This window comes from Eptatretus burgeri, chromosome 16 (genome assembly GCF_056783735.1).
Source record: "Eptatretus burgeri isolate ZD-2024b chromosome 16, Ebu_testis_v1, whole genome shotgun sequence".
Lineage (NCBI taxonomy): Eukaryota > Metazoa > Chordata > Myxini > Myxiniformes > Myxinidae > Eptatretus > Eptatretus burgeri.
Genome location: NC_140976.1, coordinates 40,140,188 through 40,158,016, shown reverse-complemented (window position 1 = coordinate 40,158,016; position 17,829 = coordinate 40,140,188). Strand labels below are relative to the sequence as shown.

At 41.3% G+C, this 17,829-nt stretch overlaps 1 protein-coding gene and 1 long non-coding RNA gene across 3 annotated transcripts in view; both read left to right on the top strand.

The window, feature by feature from the left end:
• Nucleotides 1-17,829, top strand: part of LOC147010912 (serine/threonine-protein kinase TAO1-like) — a 59,300-nt gene that overhangs the window by 29,758 nt on the left and 11,713 nt on the right. For both annotated transcript variants that reach the window (XM_085859685.1, XM_085859686.1), the window contains exons 8-18: nt 2,602-2,693; nt 2,822-2,915; nt 4,299-4,380; nt 4,674-4,841; nt 6,228-6,431; nt 6,930-7,067; nt 10,287-10,523; nt 16,161-16,289; nt 16,519-16,722; nt 16,819-17,058; nt 17,180-17,392. In XM_085859685.1, the coding sequence (XP_085715811.1) occupies nt 2,602-2,693; nt 2,822-2,915; nt 4,299-4,380; nt 4,674-4,841; nt 6,228-6,431; nt 6,930-7,067; nt 10,287-10,523; nt 16,161-16,289; nt 16,519-16,722; nt 16,819-17,058; nt 17,180-17,392 (1,801 nt within the window). The remainder of the gene's footprint in view (nt 1-2,601; nt 2,694-2,821; nt 2,916-4,298; nt 4,381-4,673; nt 4,842-6,227; nt 6,432-6,929; nt 7,068-10,286; nt 10,524-16,160; nt 16,290-16,518; nt 16,723-16,818; nt 17,059-17,179; nt 17,393-17,829) is intronic.
• On the top strand, nt 10,542-16,061 carry LOC147010913 (uncharacterized). The gene is made up of 2 exons (XR_015052421.1): nt 10,542-12,383; nt 12,937-16,061. It is a non-coding gene; the product is annotated as an uncharacterized LOC147010913 (long non-coding RNA).

Sequence of the window (17,829 nt, the reverse complement as noted above, 5' to 3'; positions counted from 1 at the left end):
GGCTGGGCTTGGTGAGCCCGTCGCATGGAATTCTCTGCGAAAGCAAGGAGAAAGGATGCAAAAACGGCATGTGTGTGGTGTTACACACAAAATGGTTTGAGTCCAGAGTATAGAAGGGAAAGAACATGGACTAAAGCTAACTAACATTTCTAACATATATCTGTCCACATGAATACAGTATCTATCTATAATTCCAGGTGTGTGTGTGTGTGTGTGTGTGTGTGTGTGTGTGTGTGTGTGTGTGTGTGTGTGTGTGTGTGTGTGTGTGTGTGTGTGTGTGTGTGTGTGTGTGTGTGTGTGTGTGTGTGTATATTTGTATATTTGTGTGTCCGTCCGCTGTTTCTCGATAACCACTGGTCCGATCTAATTGAAACTTGCCAGGTATATTGCTGGGGACCTGAGGGATGTGCCTTCTCAAGGTTTGATTTTGATATTAATCGGACAAGTGCCTCCCAAGTTATGGCCATTTATTTACCAAACCAATGACGAGACACGTTGTTGCGTGGGCGTGGCCGATGGGGAAGGGAAGCTCAGTCGCGTTCCCCATTATGGGTTACAACATACGGGCTTCCGGAGAGTGATGACTTCGTGTATTCTAATAATTTCTCGATTTCTTATGCGCATTTATAAACATAATGCCCCAAGTTATGATCGTTTTCATATTAGACGGTGCATAAATTGCAAAATTTCGTGCAAAATTTCGGTAACAGAGTGAGCTGGTGTGGTCCGAACCAGGAAGTAATGTTTTTTTTCTCTCTTCTCTTCTCTTTTTGTTTTTCCTTGCGATGACATTGCGAAAAGGTAAAATACGTTGGCGCTAATTGAATATTTGGGCATTAAAACTAAATTGCGAATAATATGCGAAGTTCCGGGCCACGCACGTACGGGCACGCGAGAGCGAAGAAACGGCCTGTGTGGTTGTTGTTTCTTGCTCGAGGTTTGAATATTTATTTATAGCGAACGCAGTGAGCTTCATACTTAACCCATGCACGTGAGAGAATAGGAAACAACAACAACACAATACCCCTGGCTATTTGGAATCCGTGTCATTGGATATGACCTTTTGCTTCCGGTTGTTAAACGCTGTGCGGTGTATAAACACGATTGGGTTTTATTTCTATCTTGTGAATATTACTTAACGTGTGCACATGAGAGAATAGGAAACGACAAAAACAACACAATACCCCGGCAATTGTGAATCCGTGTCGTTGGCTATGACCATTTTGCTTCCTTTTTTGTTTTGTTTCTGTTTTTTTTTTGTCATGGTGAATGATGCATGCCAGGAGATCATGACCGGAAGTGTTGATTAATTTATTCAATTATTTTTTTCCCAAAGTTAATTTTATTCTTCCGAAAGTGATTTTTTTTTTCATGACAGGAAGTGTTTATTTTGTATTTAACATTACTGGGAGTGATTTTGAAACTCTTTCCGGAACTTTTAATTTCTTTTATTCTTGACTAGAAGTGATCGTTTATTTATTTATTTATTCAATTATATCTTTTCCCAAAGTTAATTTTAATAAAGATATCTCCTGCATCATCAAAAAATATTTTTTAATCGTGATTTACATTATTTGTTCGCTGATCTTGAATCCAGGCCGAAGTAACCGGAAATTGCGTCAAAATCATCAGCTGTGCGGCGCTTACACGTACCACGGTATAGTTGGCAAGTATACACTTGTGAACAAGTTTTATGTAAAGTCAGAAGAATTGTACGTTCGCTTCTAGGCTTTGCCTATTCCATAGTAAATGTTTTTTTTTTTTTTTTTTTTTTTACGGGCACGTACTAGTATACTTAAATATACCATCAGAGATGGGGAATCCCCCGCCATTGAATGAAAAAGGTCATACATATTCCAGATAATGAGGGAGGTGACTTGGAAACAAGACACCATTTGGTCATCATCTCGAAAAAGTTCCCCAGGGGTGAGGAACGTAGTAACCAAAAATAATTGAAATCAGATAAGCGGTTTTCCATTTATTACAAAAAAACATTTTTTTTCAAGATGGCCGCCGAAGTCTGCCATCATGGATCCGCCACGCCCAAAATCAATAGGGTTCTTCCTTTTCAGGTGGTACATGTGGAACTCGAATTGCAAATCGATATGGCGAAAAAACATTTTTTTTCAAGATGGCCACCCCAGTCGGCCATCTTGGATCCAGCCACGCCCAAAATCAATAAGGTTCTTCCTTTTCAGGTGGTACATGTGACCCAAATTTCAAATCGATATTGTGAACAGTTTATGATTTATTGCACTCACAGCTATAAATGTTGACGGACGTCCGGCCGGACGGAAAGCCGGACAACCTGGGTGACAACAATATCCCCCCTCCGCCACGCGGCGGGGGATACAAACTAAACAGAATACTAAGACATAACTAGCTCAATTCTATGTGTTGGTGCTTCATTCTTCCCCAGGGGTCCCCAATCGTCATACTGTTTCTCCAACCAATGTTACACTTTATTTGTTTCGATGTTATTTGCCAATTGCCCCCTTAATTTGTTCCACTCTTGTGGAAAAAAAATTAGCCTGGAGTGTATACGATTTTTGCTTTATTTTAAAATGTTTACAAAGATGTCCTCAATGAAATTTATTGCAGGATGGCTCCAGAAGTGATTCTGGCAATGGATGAAGGGCAATACGATGGAAAAGTCGACGTCTGGTCTCTGGGCATCACCTGCATTGAACTGGGTCAGGAATGAACTTGAAACAGGTTCTGGTTATTGTTGCTGTGTTTAATTCTGAATTATAATGACGATGCCCCTTTTGAATGTTTCCATTCTGGATGTGCCACCTCCCATGTGTTTATTTTTGTCCAGCTGAGCGTAAGCCTCCACTTTTCAACATGAACGCCATGAGTGCGCTGTACCACATCGCACAGAATGATTCGCCATCTCTGCACTCTCTTGAGTGGTGAGAACACCACCACGCACGGTTCTTTAACTGGGGTTTAAATTAATCGGTAAAATGCATGCAAATCAAGCTTCCTTGGAACTTTGCACCTGCTGCCAAAATAGTAATAATCGTATCGGAAAACAATTCAAAGCATTATGGCTCGTAGGATAAACCTTTTTTTGCAGCTGCGTTAACATATTGCCTGTTTTGGTATTGATATGTACAAGGGTCACTCCAAAAGTAATGCCCCACAATATTTTTACAACACTTTATTATATAGCATTGTTACTTGATGTCTTGTGTTGGTTTGATGGTTAGGGTGGTGGGCTTGGGATCCCAGGCTCCTGAGTTCAAATCCCACTTGGCCGTTGAATTGATACCAGGTGGGGTTGACTCAGCCGGTTATTCTTTCGAGGTCGGCAAAGTGAGCATCAGCTTGCGAGGATGATTGAACCATTCGAGTATCCTGCGTCAGAATGGCGACCCGTCCAGTATCGTGCCCAATAGCCCAGGAGACTGCTTTGGCAGCACCGACGCTCTGTGCATAGTATGGTCCTGATGGATGGATTGTTACTTGTGCAGTGTATAGAAACATTCTTCCCACCTCATCATTGCATTGTTTTCCCACAAGTGGTGTTGCTGTGGCATTCGTCAAACATGGCTGCCCTCCACAGATGTCAGTCAGAAGAAACGTGTTATTGAATTATTGGTGTGTGAGAAGAATATTATTGGAAACGCAAATGGGGACGATGCTGTCGACCACAGCACAATTGGTCGACGGGCCAAGCGGATAAAGTCCGCAGGAGTTTAACATGCCGATTATGTGTGCCTTCGCAGTGGCAGGCTGCGATCCGCACGGACGGATGTCAATGTTAAGTGAACAACATCATTTTGCCAGACAGATGCGTAACTGTTAGAGAACTGTCACTCCAAATGGACATTGGTGAAGCAAGCATGTGCAGAATAGTTATGCAAAGGTCTGCAATGATGTTCACTTATTCAGCGTTGACATCCGTCCGTGCTGATTGTGCCTTACCGCTGCTAGGGCATTCACGTATTATATCAGCATGTTCAACTCCTGTGGACATTTCCCACTTGGCCCATCGACCAACTCTGCTGCGGTCGACAGCATCATCCCCATACGCCTTCTGTCGTTGCTTTTGGATATTTCCAATTGTCTCCTCACACAATTCAATAACGGCATGTTTCTTCTCACGAACATCCATGGGGGCAGCCATTTTGACAACTGCTACAGCAGCGCCACATTTGGGAAGAAAATAAAATAGTGTTGTCAAAAGATTGTGGGCCATTACATTTGGAGTGATCCTCATAATTCTCGATGGCATTGATACTCTTGGTGTGCGTGTGTGTTATGTTGTTTGTTGTGCCAACTTTTTACAGGTCTGATTACTTCAGGAACTTTGTGGATTCGTGCCTGCAAAAAAATGCACAGGACAGACCGACATCGAGCGGTTTGCTCCGAGTAAGTGCCAGGCCACGTGGACTTTTGAAACATTTTTTTTGTTGTTGTTGTGCTTTAAGACAATTAGGGGAATGGCCGTTTCTGCTTTTAAAAAGTGCTATCGCAATCGTTCAAGAACATGTGTTTTGAGAATAATATGAGTAAGGGCAAGCAAAGCTGCAGGAGGTTTGTTAACAATGGTAGTAACTTTCCAATCTGTGAAGTCTTGTTGCATCACCGATGAGTTGCTTATTATGAAGTGCAATTGTGAATGGGCTCTAAGTAAGATCCCTTTAATTTGTCCCTCTGCCCAGCATGCATTCGTGCTTCGTGAGCGACACGAGCCTGTTCTCATTGAGCTTATCCAGCGCACGAAGGATGCTGTGCGAGAATTGGATAACCTGCAGTACCGGAAGATGAAGAAGCTTCTGTTTCAGGAAGAGAAGAATGGACCAGTGGCCGAGGCTCCGGAAGATGATGAGGTACAAATTGTCCCTGTATTGGGATGGTTTATTGGTTGTCATTTGGGATAAATTTTCAGAGAAAAGATTTCAGATTTTGAAAAAACATTCATTGAATAAACTGTCTGAACGAATTTGGGCCTTCAGTGTTTGTTAAAACTTTTTAGTTGTCACGTCACGTCAGGTCAATATACGACCAAGCTTCCAGGATAGCTTAGATTCCTAGAGATATGTGCATTCACCTCTGAGCTGTCTGGCTTGGGCGTGAATGTCTGTATAGCGATAAATTGTCATCCTGGTGTTTCGCAGTCAGGTTGAGTCATCAGTGTGTGTGTCGTCCCATGGATGGAAGTTAAACTGGGCGTCCCATCTGCCGGTATTAGGTGATGGATGTTAGATTCCACAATCCCCTTCACAAAGAGGAGGCGAGTTATTGCTGGCACCCCTGAACAATTTCCAAATCCTGGCCTGAAATGCACAGGTTACTGCGTCAGCGGCACAGCCTTGATGTAACGAGCAACCTGAAGTCTTGTTGCATCAAGGTGATGCCACTTTGCCACACTCAAATATTCCTTTGCAAAAAACAATATACGTACAAACCTTACTGTTTTAAATCATTTTACTTATTTTTATTGTTCTACACCATGACGAGCTTGTAAGATAGACCGATATATAAGGTGCCCAGTGCTTTGCAGGTGAGAGTTTTGGATCGGGAGTGAATCAGTTACACCCACCTCCATCCTTTGTTTTTCATATGTGTATATAATGTTCTAGTGACCTGAAGTATTTTGAATTTCTGCTTTTTCAACACTTTATTGTAAGCTCAGGAATTGTATGTTAGTGTCTGTAGTCTGTGTGTGCTGAATGATGCTTTGCTTTGTACTGTATTTGGACAATCTAGCTTGGTACCACACTGTGGCATGTGGCCTTTATGCCGAGAGTTAATGTTGTACATTGTGAGCCAGATTTGTTTTCCATTGCGATAACTTGTATTTGTCTGATCTGAATTTGAACACCTCATTGTTGTGCACTCCATTTGTTCCATCTCACCTGAAGTGTGTGTGTGTGTGTGTGTGTGTGTGTGTGTGTGTGTGTGTGTGTGTGTGTGTGTGTGTGTGTGTGTGTGTGTGTGTGTGTGTGTGTGTGTGTGTGTGTGTGTGTGTGTGTGTGTGTGTGTGTGTGTGTGTGTGTGTGTGTGTTCGTTCATTCCAGTTCATGCATGCGATTGTACATTTTTGATTTCCTGGGTTTAAAGATTTGGTAGAACAATAAACAGATGATTTTGAGTTACCTTTTTTATTATTATTATTATTATTATTATTATTATTATTATCCTCATCATTATTTTTGAAGAATCGCTCTTATATTTACAAGAACCCATCTGGAGTTGTCGTTTGCATTTGGCAGGATGCGGAGTCTTTCCTGGTGCGCTCGGGTACTGTGAGCAGTGTGAGCAGCACTCAGTCGGTCCCCAGCACCGGGGCAAGTGCGAGTAGTCAGAGCAGCAGTGTGGCCAGTGTTAACGATGCTGGGGAGCTGGACACACAAATGGCCATGATGTACGACGATTGCACGGTCCTGTCGAGCAACTCGGTCATTCACGTAACCCCGGTATGGCTAAGCCTTGACATACTAGCGGTTCGAGCCTGTCCCTTTGCAATTGCATGCTTATCTCCATGACCATTCTCAGGAAGTCTATCACTTTTGCTTTGGTGGTGTTTGTCTCCCTTTTTTTTCTGAGCTTATCTACATGTTGAATGGGTACCATGTGAGCACACTGGTGTGTGTGTGTGTGTGTGTGTGTGTGTGTGTGTGTGTGTGTGTGTGTGTGTGTGTGTGTGTGTGTGTGTGTGTGTGTGTGTGTGTTATTGCGATTGAATGACCTGGCTTGAACAATGGTGTCTCACAAAGCAAATAAAAACTGAGGAAAATTAAAAAGGGTTGTAGTTTGGGTTTAGACGCAAGCTTGTTTAAATAGTTTTCCCCCTTCAAGTGTAAAAGCTGAAGGTTTTTATTTTTATTTTGTTGGTTCAGAGATTTAGCTCGCTGCTCTAATCGGCCTGCACACATGACTCGTTTAGCTTCAACATTCTGTTGGTGCTGTTTCAGGAGCAGTACTATATGATGGAAGATCGGGCACGACGAAGCTCTGATGTGGATCATCGAACGCCACCATCCCAGCGAGCGAGTGCCAAACACAGACTCCACAACCAGATGCAATTCCAGACGATACGAACTGCATCCGTGGTGTGTACCTTGCTTATCATAAGCTGATCTGAATGCTTTTAGCGCTGTTATCGTTCAGTAATGCTTTTGTCCATATTTTTTTCTCGGTTTTTCAGCTTGTGATCCTTTGAAAACGGTAAAAGTTTTTATCACTTCGATTGTTTTTGTATAACCTGCGTCATTACTTCCATCACAGAAGGTGGGTGGAAGTTCTGTTTTCACCCATGTCTGTTTATCTGCCTCAGTGTCTGTTTTTCTGTGAACAGGAGACATGAAAAAGTTTGAAATATGGTGGACAGGTTTGGTGTGTGATATTGACTAATTGATTTGATTTTGGTGGAGATCCGGCTACGAGAATGTGAAGTGATTCTTCACCAATAAGAGATGTGGCCAAAAACGATATGTAGCACGATATCTAAAGGCCCGGTCACACCTTGACGTTTTAGCCAACGTATGCCGATTTTTGAATTTTTTTTCTAAAACGCTGGCAAACGTTGAATACGTTATGGGTAAGTTTTGATAACATTAAGAGCACGCTGGCATACGTCGTAGTACGTTGCCATAAGTCGTTGTACGTTGGCTTTAAACGTTGTACTTTTCGGTTGTCCTCAAATTTTTTCATGCTTGAAATTTCACGACTTATGCCGGCGTATGACTCACACGTTCCGCTACGCTGGCCACAAGTTGTAGGCACGGTCTGCGATCGTTGACAGACGTCAACACATGCTACTTGTAAGTTAATCATAAGTTGAGACACGCCGAGGTAGTGTTTAGAGTACCCGAAACTTATTTCCTACCTATGATTAACGTGTTGTTGGCACGTTACGCGATCGTTGCCACACGTCGACAGACGTTACTTTTAAGTTACTCATAGGCTGAAAGACGTCGGTATAATGGATCGTCCTTGCGTCAGCGTCCACGGCCACGGCCAGGACACTTATTTGCAGCATTCTTCAAACTTTTCTTCGGCATGACGAGGATGTTCACACTTCGATGTCTAGCTTGGCTATGATTCCAATTGTCTATCGGCAGCGTCTATTTAAAATAGTCGAGTTTGAGCGTTTTAACACGTTCAGAAGAAACGCTTCAAATTTCCAAACCCCAGCGTCAAAAAAAAAAAAAAAAAAAAAAAAAGCAAAGGCGAGTGACAGCAATTTAAATCGTTCATTGTAAACAATGAAAATAGCTGAGTGGTACCGTTTAAAAGTCGTTGAGTGTAAAAAAAAAAATCCAATTGTTGAGCGCGTCTGCTTTCAATAGTGGAGATGCAGCCATTTAAATCGTTGAGTGGCAGCCTATGAACCTACCCGTGGACACGCGGACGCAAGGACGATCCATCATAACCCACACCCTCCCCCTCACACCCACCTACTACTGCAAACATGAACAAACTACTACTAATACTAATACTGATACTGATACTGTTACTGCTGACATGGACATCAACTCAAAAAGGACTCGAAAACACTGTTGGGTTCCCCTTTTATGAACACCATTTTTATATACCAATTCCCAAAACCGCTGGGAACACGTCTTTATATGGCAGTTGTAAGCGAGAAACACATTCATTTTTTTTTTTTTGTCGACCGGAAGACGTCATTGGAATACGTCTACATACGTCGATGTGTGTTGGGACTACGTAAAGAATTGGTTCAAAGCACGTCAAACATAAGTTAGAAATAAGTTTCGCGTAAAAAAGACATTACTGCGACGTGTTTCGACTTATGAGTAGATTATAAGTAGCCTTTGTGGACGTGTGTAAGCGTCCACATATCGTGTGTAAAACTTATCCCCATCGCATGCGAACGTGTCATACGCAGAGTACGTCGTAAAATTTTGAACATGTTCAAAATTTCTTGACGTACTCTACTTACTACGACTTATGATAGCGTATTTAGCGTTCTACTCGCGCATACCAAACTTACCTATACCGTATTCGACGTGCCCCAACGTTTTAGACACACTTTTTGTTACGTCGGCATACGCTGGCAATATCGCCAAGGTGTGACCGCGATTTTGACCCTTCCATTTCTACGGCAGTTATGATTCGAATCGTTGTGCGTCAGCCTTTTAATAGGCTACGTCACGACATCGTCGGCGATGCGTGCAACGCGCTATGCCTGAGTTAGACTATCGTTGGGCATCGGTTGTGTAGGCCGACAACAGGTTCAGCATTCGTTGGTATAAGTTATCTATAACACAACGAAACGTTCTGTGTAGTTACCAATGCGTTACACATAAGACCAAGTCGCTATGAATACGTCCGAATCTTTAAAAAAAAAAACATCAAAAGTTCAACGTAAGCCAGCGTTTTACATAAATTTTAACACGTTGCCATCGCTGGCTAAAACGTCAAGGTGTGACCGGGCCTTTAAATTGTGGATTAGTTGGTTAGGTGATCAGAGCAAGCCGATTCGATTTTGGTTCAGGTCCGGATGCAGATCTGGACTATCAGTGGGATACAAAACGTCAACTATTCAGCCTGGCAGAGTTATGTGCCCTACCAAGTGCCGTTCTAGTCACATTAGTGTTGTGTCTCAAGTCTCACTATCCCCTCCCCCCACCCGTTTGCTACATTAGTCTGTCGTTTCAGTGCCCCCCCACCCCCTTGTTGTTTATACTAGTGTGTTGTCTTCACCCCAACCCCTTCATTTGAATGCTCTTAGTCACCTCACCATTCCATGGACCTAGACTATTCAAAAACAAAAATCGATATACTTTGTGATAACTTCTGCCTGTTGTGAACAGGATATATCAAAAATAAAATGATTAAAAAGCATAGTGTGAGGTTTGTGGTGTAGAATCATGAAAAAACTTTGAGTGTCCAGATCACAAAAATCTCATCATTTTGTCTTCGTTCCACCAAATTTCGTCCGAATCCATCCACAACTTTTTGAGATCCTGTTCACAGATGGACGGGTGAAAACCTAACCTCCCACCTTTGGTGCTGGAGGTAACAAGGTCGTGAATGAATTGGAGCAGAGATGAAACAAAGCAACATTAAATCGATGGGGAGAAATGGGAAGGGAAAGAGCACCTCGTATGAAGTAGCGTTGTTATTATGCAGTTACATTGTCTTTGCTCTTGTGATTATTATTATTATTATTATTATTATTATTATTATTATTTAAAAACATTGTTCACAACGCATGTTTGGAGTAAGCTTTGATCTTCACAATTTTAACATCTTCACAACAGCTCTCAAAGTTTTAACAGATTTATTTCCTGACAACCATGCAGGTAACGCGACAGCTTCACGAGCGTGAGCAGGAGAGTGAGTTGCGGGAGCAGATGTCCGGATACAAACGCATGCGCCGCGAACACCAAAAGGAACTGATGGCACTAGAAAACAAACTGAAAGCAGAAATGGACGAGCACCGGCTGCGTCTCGACAAGGAACTCGAAACGCACAACAACACGAGTGCTGGAGACATGGAGAAGCTCATGAAGAAACACCAAGCCATGTTGGAAAAGGAGGTGAGGATGGGCCAGTATGCATGGTGAAGACTTTGCCACTCATCCTCATCTTGCCACTCAGCCTCAAAGTCAAATGCATACTGTCTCCAAGTCTAGTTAAAGAACAAAAAAAACCCCCATGTCTCTGTAGCATTTATTTGTTATCCAAAAAGTAATCAAACATTTCGGGAGAGACGTTCACATGTAGTTCAAGAAGTCGTTTGGCTTTTCCACATGCTATTCTTGAAATATTTTGCTTTAACCACCTTTTAGTCCTTCATCCAAACTTTTTAAAAATTATTATTTTGTGGAGATGGTTCTTTTGTAATCGTAGTACTGTAACACGAAATACACATTTTCATACTTTTTGAGGAAGTCACCACATTGCATGATGTCACACAGCCAATGTGGAAAAATGTTATTTATTTTTCCTTTTTACCACTCAGCCCGAATTGGGCTAAGGGGTATTGTCATCACAGGCGTTGTCCGGCGGGCGTTTGTCAACTTTTGGTTTCCGTCAATTTCGAGGAGAATGCCTTGTCCGATTAAATCCATTTTTGCAGGGTATGTTGGGGTTGAGTTGAGGAAGGTTCCTTTCGAAAATGGGTGCGCTGCGATTTTCAATGTGCCCTCCATGGCAGCCATCTTGAAATTTGTTTCCGTCGATTTCTAGGAGAACGCCTTGTTCGATTAAATCCATTTTTGCAGGGTGTATTCGGGCTGGGTAGAGGAAGGTTCCTTTCGATATACAGCACAATCCGATATCCAATATGGCGGTTAGGGCAGCCATCTTGAATTTGGTTTCCGGACAATAACTTGAACGGCATCACACATTGATTTTATTCTGGCGAGGTATAATGGGGTTGAGTAAAGGAAGGTTCCTTTCCAAAATGGGCATGCTGCGATTTTCACTGTGGCCGCCACGGCAGCCATCTTGAAATTGGTTTCCGTCGATTTCTAGGAGAACGCCTTGTCCGATTAAATCCATTTTTGCTGGGTGTGTTGGGGTTGAGTAGAGGAAGGTTCCTTTCCAAAATGGGCATGCTGCGATTTTCAATATGACCACCATCTTGAAATTGGTTTGCGTAAAGGGGCTGAGGGGTTACGCCTGCTTTGCGGTGCTATTTTTAATCATGTGGGAGTGAGGTATTTTTAATACCACAGCAGTGAGGTGTTTTTAATACCATGGCAGTGAGGTGTTTTTAATCATGTATCAGTGAGATGTTTTTAATACCATAGCAGTGAGGTGTTTTTAATCATGTATCAGTGAGGTGTTTTTTCAATCATTTATCAGTGAGGTGTTTTTAATCATGTGGCAGTGAGGTGTTTTTGATCATGTATCGGTGAGATGTTTTTAATAATGTGGCGGTGAAGTGTTTTCAATCATTTATCAGTGAGATGTTTTTTCAATCATTTATCAGTGAGGTGTTTTTAATACCATGGCAGTGGTGTTTTTTTAATCGTGTATCGGTGAGATGTTTTTAATAATGTGGCAATGAGGTGTTTTTAATACCATGGCAGTGAGGTGTTTTTAATACCATGGCAGTGAGGTGTTTTTAATCATGTATCAGTGAGATGTTTTTAATACCATGGCAGTGAGGTGTTTTTTTAATAATGCATCAGTGAGGTGTTTTTTCAATCATTTATCAGTGAGGTGTTTTTAATCATGTGGCAGTGAGGTGTTTTTGATCATGTATCAGTGAGATGTTTTTAATAATGTGGCAGTGAAGTGTTTTCAATCATTTATCAGTGAGGTGTTTTTTCAATCATTTATCAGTGAGGTGTTTTTAATACCATGGCAGTGGTGTTTTTTTAATCGTGTATCGGTGAGATGTTTTTAATAATGTGGCAATGAGGTGTTTTTAATACCATGGTAGTGAGGTGTTTTTAATCATGTAACAGATGTTTTTAATACCATGGCAGTGAGGTGTTTTTAATACCATGGCAGTGAGGTGTTTTTAATACCATGGCAGTGAGGTGTTTTTAATACCATGGCAGTGAGGTGTTTTTAATACCATGGCAGTGAGGTGTTTTTAATACCATGGCAGTGAGGTGTTTTTAATCATGTGGCAGTGAGGTGTTTTTAATCATGTATCAGTGAGGTGTTTTTAATCATGTGGAAGTGAAGTATTTTTTTTAATCATGTATCAGTGAGGTATTTTTAATAGCATGGCAGTGAGGAGTTTTTTTTAATCATGTATCAGTGAGGTATTTTTAATACCATGGCAGTGAGGTGTTTTTTTTAATCAAGAATCAGTGAGGTGTTTTTAATACCTTGGTCGTGAGGTGTTTTTAATACCATGGTGGTGAGGTGTTTTTAATCATGTATCAGAGATATTTTTAATACCTTGGTCGTGAGGTGTTTTTAATACCATGGTGGTGAGGTGTTTTTAATCATGTGGCAGTGAAGTGTTTTTAATCATGTATCAGTGAGGTGTTTTTAATCATGTGGGAGTGAGGTGTTTTTAATACCATGGCAGTGAGGTGTTTTTTTAATCAAGAATCAGTGAGGTGTTTTTAATACCTTGGTAGTGAGGTGTTTTTAATACCATGGTGGTGAGGTGTTTTTAATCATGTGGCAGTGAAGTGTTTTTAATCATGTATCAGTGAGGTGTTTTTAATCATGTATCAGTGAGGTGTTTTTAATCATGTATCAGTGAAGTGTTTTTTTAATCATGTATCAGTGAGATGTTTTTAATACCATGGTATTGAGGTATTTTTAATAGCATGGCAGTGAAGAGTTTTTTTAATCATGCATCATATTTTTAATACCATGGCAGTGAGGTGTTTTTAATACCATGGCAGTGAGTTTTTTTTTAATCATGTATCAGATATTTTTAATACCATGGCAGTGAGGTGTTTTTAATCATGTGGGAGTGGGGTGTTTTTAATACCATGGCAGTGAGGTGTTTTTAATACCATGGTGGTGAGGTGTTTTTAATCATGTGGCAGTGAAGTGTTTTTAATCATGTATCAGTGAGGTGTTTTTAATCATGTATCAGTGAGGTGTTTTTAATCATGTGGCAGTAAAGTGTTTTTTTAATCATGTATCAGTGAGATGTTTTTAATACCATGGTAGTGAGGTATTTTTAATAGCATGGCAGTGAGGAGTTTTTTTAATCATGTATCAGAGATATTTTTAATACCATGGCAGTGAGGTGTTTTTAATCATGTGGGAGTGAGGTGTTTTTAATACCATGGCAGTGAGGTGTTTTTTTTAATCAAGAATCAGTGAGGTGTTTTTAATACCATGGCAGTGAGGTGTTTTTAATACCTTGGTAGTGAGGTGTTTTTAATACCATGGTGGTGAGGTGTTTTTTACCTTCGCATTCTGCGAAAGGTTATGTTTTGGTCGGCGTGTATTTATTTATTTATTTATTTATATATTTGTAATCTTGTGATTCGTATAACTCAAAAAGTATTAAACCGAATTGCATGAAATTTGGTGGGATGATTGGTTATTTGCCAGGAAGCATTCAATTCGATTTTGGGATCGTTCGGGTCAAAGGTCAAGGTCACGAAAAGGTCAAAATCGTCTTTTTACGATAACACGGTCAATTTTTATTCAATTTGCATGCAACTAACGCCAAAATGTTCAGAATTCAACGCCTCATCTTGTGATATGCAATATTACACAATCACGCCCATACTCTTGTTACCGGTTCGGGGTCAAGGGTCAGGGGGGTCACGACCTTGAAAACGAGATTACCTTCTCTTGTTGAAATGTTGTTTTCACCGAGCTTGCGAGGGAAGACTCGCCAAAACAATGTGAGTTGATTGTTGTTTAGTCCGTAGCCCCCGAAAGTCGGGGGGGGGGTCATGACATTATAGATATGTGGTTTGTGTCATAAGACCATTCATATGAAACCAGTTCCCCACACTCATACCAAGAACAAAAAAAGTAGTGGCGGCGAAGGTATGCGCTCTATGAGTGCCCGTTCTAGTTTAATCATGTATCAGTGGGATGTTTTTAATCATGTGGCAGTGAGGGTTTTTTTTAATCATGTGGGAGTGAGGTGTTTTTAATACCTTTGTAGTGAGGTGTTTTTATACTATGGCAGTGAGGTGGTTTTTAATCATGTATCAGTGAGATGTTTTTAATACCATGGCAGTGAGGTGTTTTTTAATCATGTGGGAGTGAGGTGTTTTTAATACCTTTGTAGTGAGGTGTTTTTATACCATGGCAGTGAGGTGGTTTTTAATCATGTATCAGTGAGATGTTTTTAATACCATGGTAGTGAGGTGTTTTTAATCATGTGGGAGTGAGGTGTTTTTAATACCATGGTAGTGAGATTTTTTAATCATGTATCAGTGAGGTGTTTTTAATACCACAGCAGTGAGGTGTTTTTAATACCATGGTAGTGAGGTGTTTTTAATCATGTATCAGTGAGGTGTTTTTAATCATGTGGGAGTGAGGTGTTTTTAATACCATGGTAGTGAGGTGTTTTTAATCATGTGGGAGTGAGGTGTTTTTAATACCACAGCAGTGAGGTGTTTTTAATACCACGGCAGTGAGGTGTTTTTAATACCACGGCAGTGAGGTGTTTTTAATACCATGGTAGTGAGGTGTTTTTAATCATGCATCAGTGAGGTGTTTTTAATCATGTGGGAGTGAGGTGTTTTTAATACCATGGGAGTGAGGTGTTTTTAATACCATGGTAGTGAGATATTTTTAATCATGTATCAGTGAGGTGTTTTTAATACCACAGCAGTGAGGTGTTTTTAATACCATGGCAGTGAGGTGTTTTTTAAAATAATTTATCAGTGAGATGTTTTTAATCATGTGGGAGTGAGGTGTTTTTAATACCATGGCAGTGAAGTGTTTTTAATACCATGCTAGTGAGGTGTTTTAATCATGTATCAGTGAGGTGTTTTTAATACCACAGCAGTGAGGTGTTTTTAATACCATGGTCGTGAGGTGTTTTATTACCCTTCAGCCCGAATTGGCTAAGGGGTATTGTCGTCATAGGCGTTGTCTGGGCGGGCGTCCGTCTGTCAACTTTTGGTTTCCGTCAATTTTGAGGAGAACGCCTTGTCCGATTAAATCCATATTTGCAGGGTGTGTTGGGGTTGAGTAGAGGAAGGTTCCTTTTGAAAATGGGTGCGCTGCGATTTTCAATGTGGCCTCCATGGCAGCCATCTTGAAATTGGTTTTGGTCGATTTCTAGAACACCTTGTCCGATTAAATCCATTTTTGCAGGGTGTGTTGGGGTTGAGTAGAGTAAGGTTCCTTTCAAAAATGGGCATGCTGCGATTTTCAATATGGCCACCATTTTGAAATTGGTTTGCGTCAAGGGGCTGAGGGGTTACGCCCGCTTTGTGGTGATATTTTTCCATTTGTGATCATTGCCGATTTAAGATCTTCATAATCGAGTTTCTCTCTCTTCTCTCTCTCACACACACAATTTAATCATGCCAGCTAGAAGCGACCATCCATCGTTCGAGTCCACAATGCATTGTGTCCGTGCAACATAATTCAAGAGATTTGTCATTCTCCCAGCACTTCACATTTCACATGAAAACATAGCATTGCTTCCATCATTTTACTCCCGAATAAAAGTGAGTTAGTTATTTATTTTAAAGAAGAAATTCAAATGTTATTCTCCCATCTACATTTTCAAAATGGTGCTTTGTTGAACGTGAATATTATGTCGGCAGACAAAAGCATCAGCGGCCGAGGAGAAGAAGTTTCAACAGCACATCTTATCTCAGCAGAAGAAAGAGCTCACCAGTTTTCTTGAGGCACAGAAGCGTGAATATAAGATGAGAAAGGAGCAGTTAAAGGAGGTTTGTGTCTGTGGAAGGACATGTAAACACTTGGAGAGGGATGTTTGGATTTTGATTGCTGAAAATAATTGTCACTTTCTCCAATGGATGGACAATAATATATGAAGCTACGTTTGGTATGCCTTGACGTGTGAGAAAAATTTAAAGGTGCAATCATGTTTTTATTTGAATGGTCTGGGATTTAAAGACCTAACACCCCCTCCCACTCCCTGCCCCGGCCTCATTGCAGGAACTGAGTGAAAACCAAAGCACGCCAAAGAAGGAGAAACAAGAATGGCTATCGAGACAGAAAGAGACAATTCAGCAAATTCAAGCCGAGGAAGAGGCGACCATGCTGCGCAGCCAGCGACAGTACTTAGAACTTGAATGTCGCCGCTTCAAGCGAAGACTTCTCCTCGAGAGGCACAATCTGGAGCAGGGCCTGCTGAGAGAGGTACATTGCTATGCATCCTGTGAATTGATTTGCTTTTGAATTTCTTTTTTTAACTGTTCATTTTTTAAAATAACATATTGACCTTCCATGGCATAGGAGTTGAACCGGAAGCAACAGCAAAAAGAGTCCGAGCATGCCACGTTGCTGCGGCATCACGAGGCAACCCAGGAGTTGGAGTACCGACACCTAAACCTTCTACAGCGCAAGCGCCACGAGTTGATCCGTCTGCAGCACCAGACAGAACTTGCCAATCAAATGGAGTACAACAAGGGACGTGAGCGTGAACTTCGTCGCAAGCACGTCATGGAGATCCGACAGCAACCGAAAAGCCTCAGGGTAATACTTCCACTGGATCTGTCATGTATCACACCTTGTAGAGAACCTTCCATTCCTTTTCGAAAAATTCTATTGTCCTGATTGAAAAAAAAATAATCGTTTTAATTGTCCATATACACAGGTGAAGGAGATCCAGATAAAGAAGCAGTTCCAGGATACCTGTAAGGTGCAGACGAGACAATACAAGGCACTGAGAAACCACTTACTGGAAACAAACCCAAAGGCCGAACACAAGAATGTTCTGAAGAGGCTAAAAGAGGAACAGACGCGGAAGCTTGCCATACTTGCGGAGCAGTATGAGCACACGATCAACGAAATGATGTCCACGCAGGCTGTGAGTTGTGCACGAGTAACTTGAATAATTTTTATTACTTCTGGCATTGAAGGTGAATGGAGATTTTCACCTCCGTCCATTTGTCTGTGGGCAGGATCCCTCAAAAGGTTATGGACTGATTTGGATGAGATTTGGTGGACAGGTTGGGTGTGTGACAAGAACGAATTTGATTTTGGTGAAGATCTGGATCCGAGAATATGAGTGATTAATCAGCATTAAGTGATGGGGCCAAACACGATATATAGCATATCTCAAAAAGTTATGGACGGATTTGGACGAAACTAGGTTGGGTGTGTGCAGGGGTGTAGTTCTGGCGGAGTGTTGCACCAGCACATTTTATTTGAGGCAGAGCTTAGCTCTGCAACAGTGAAAAAAAAAAAATCCACATCCATGATCGGTTGAGATGTGGTGTGTCTTTCATGCCAAATAATTGGGTG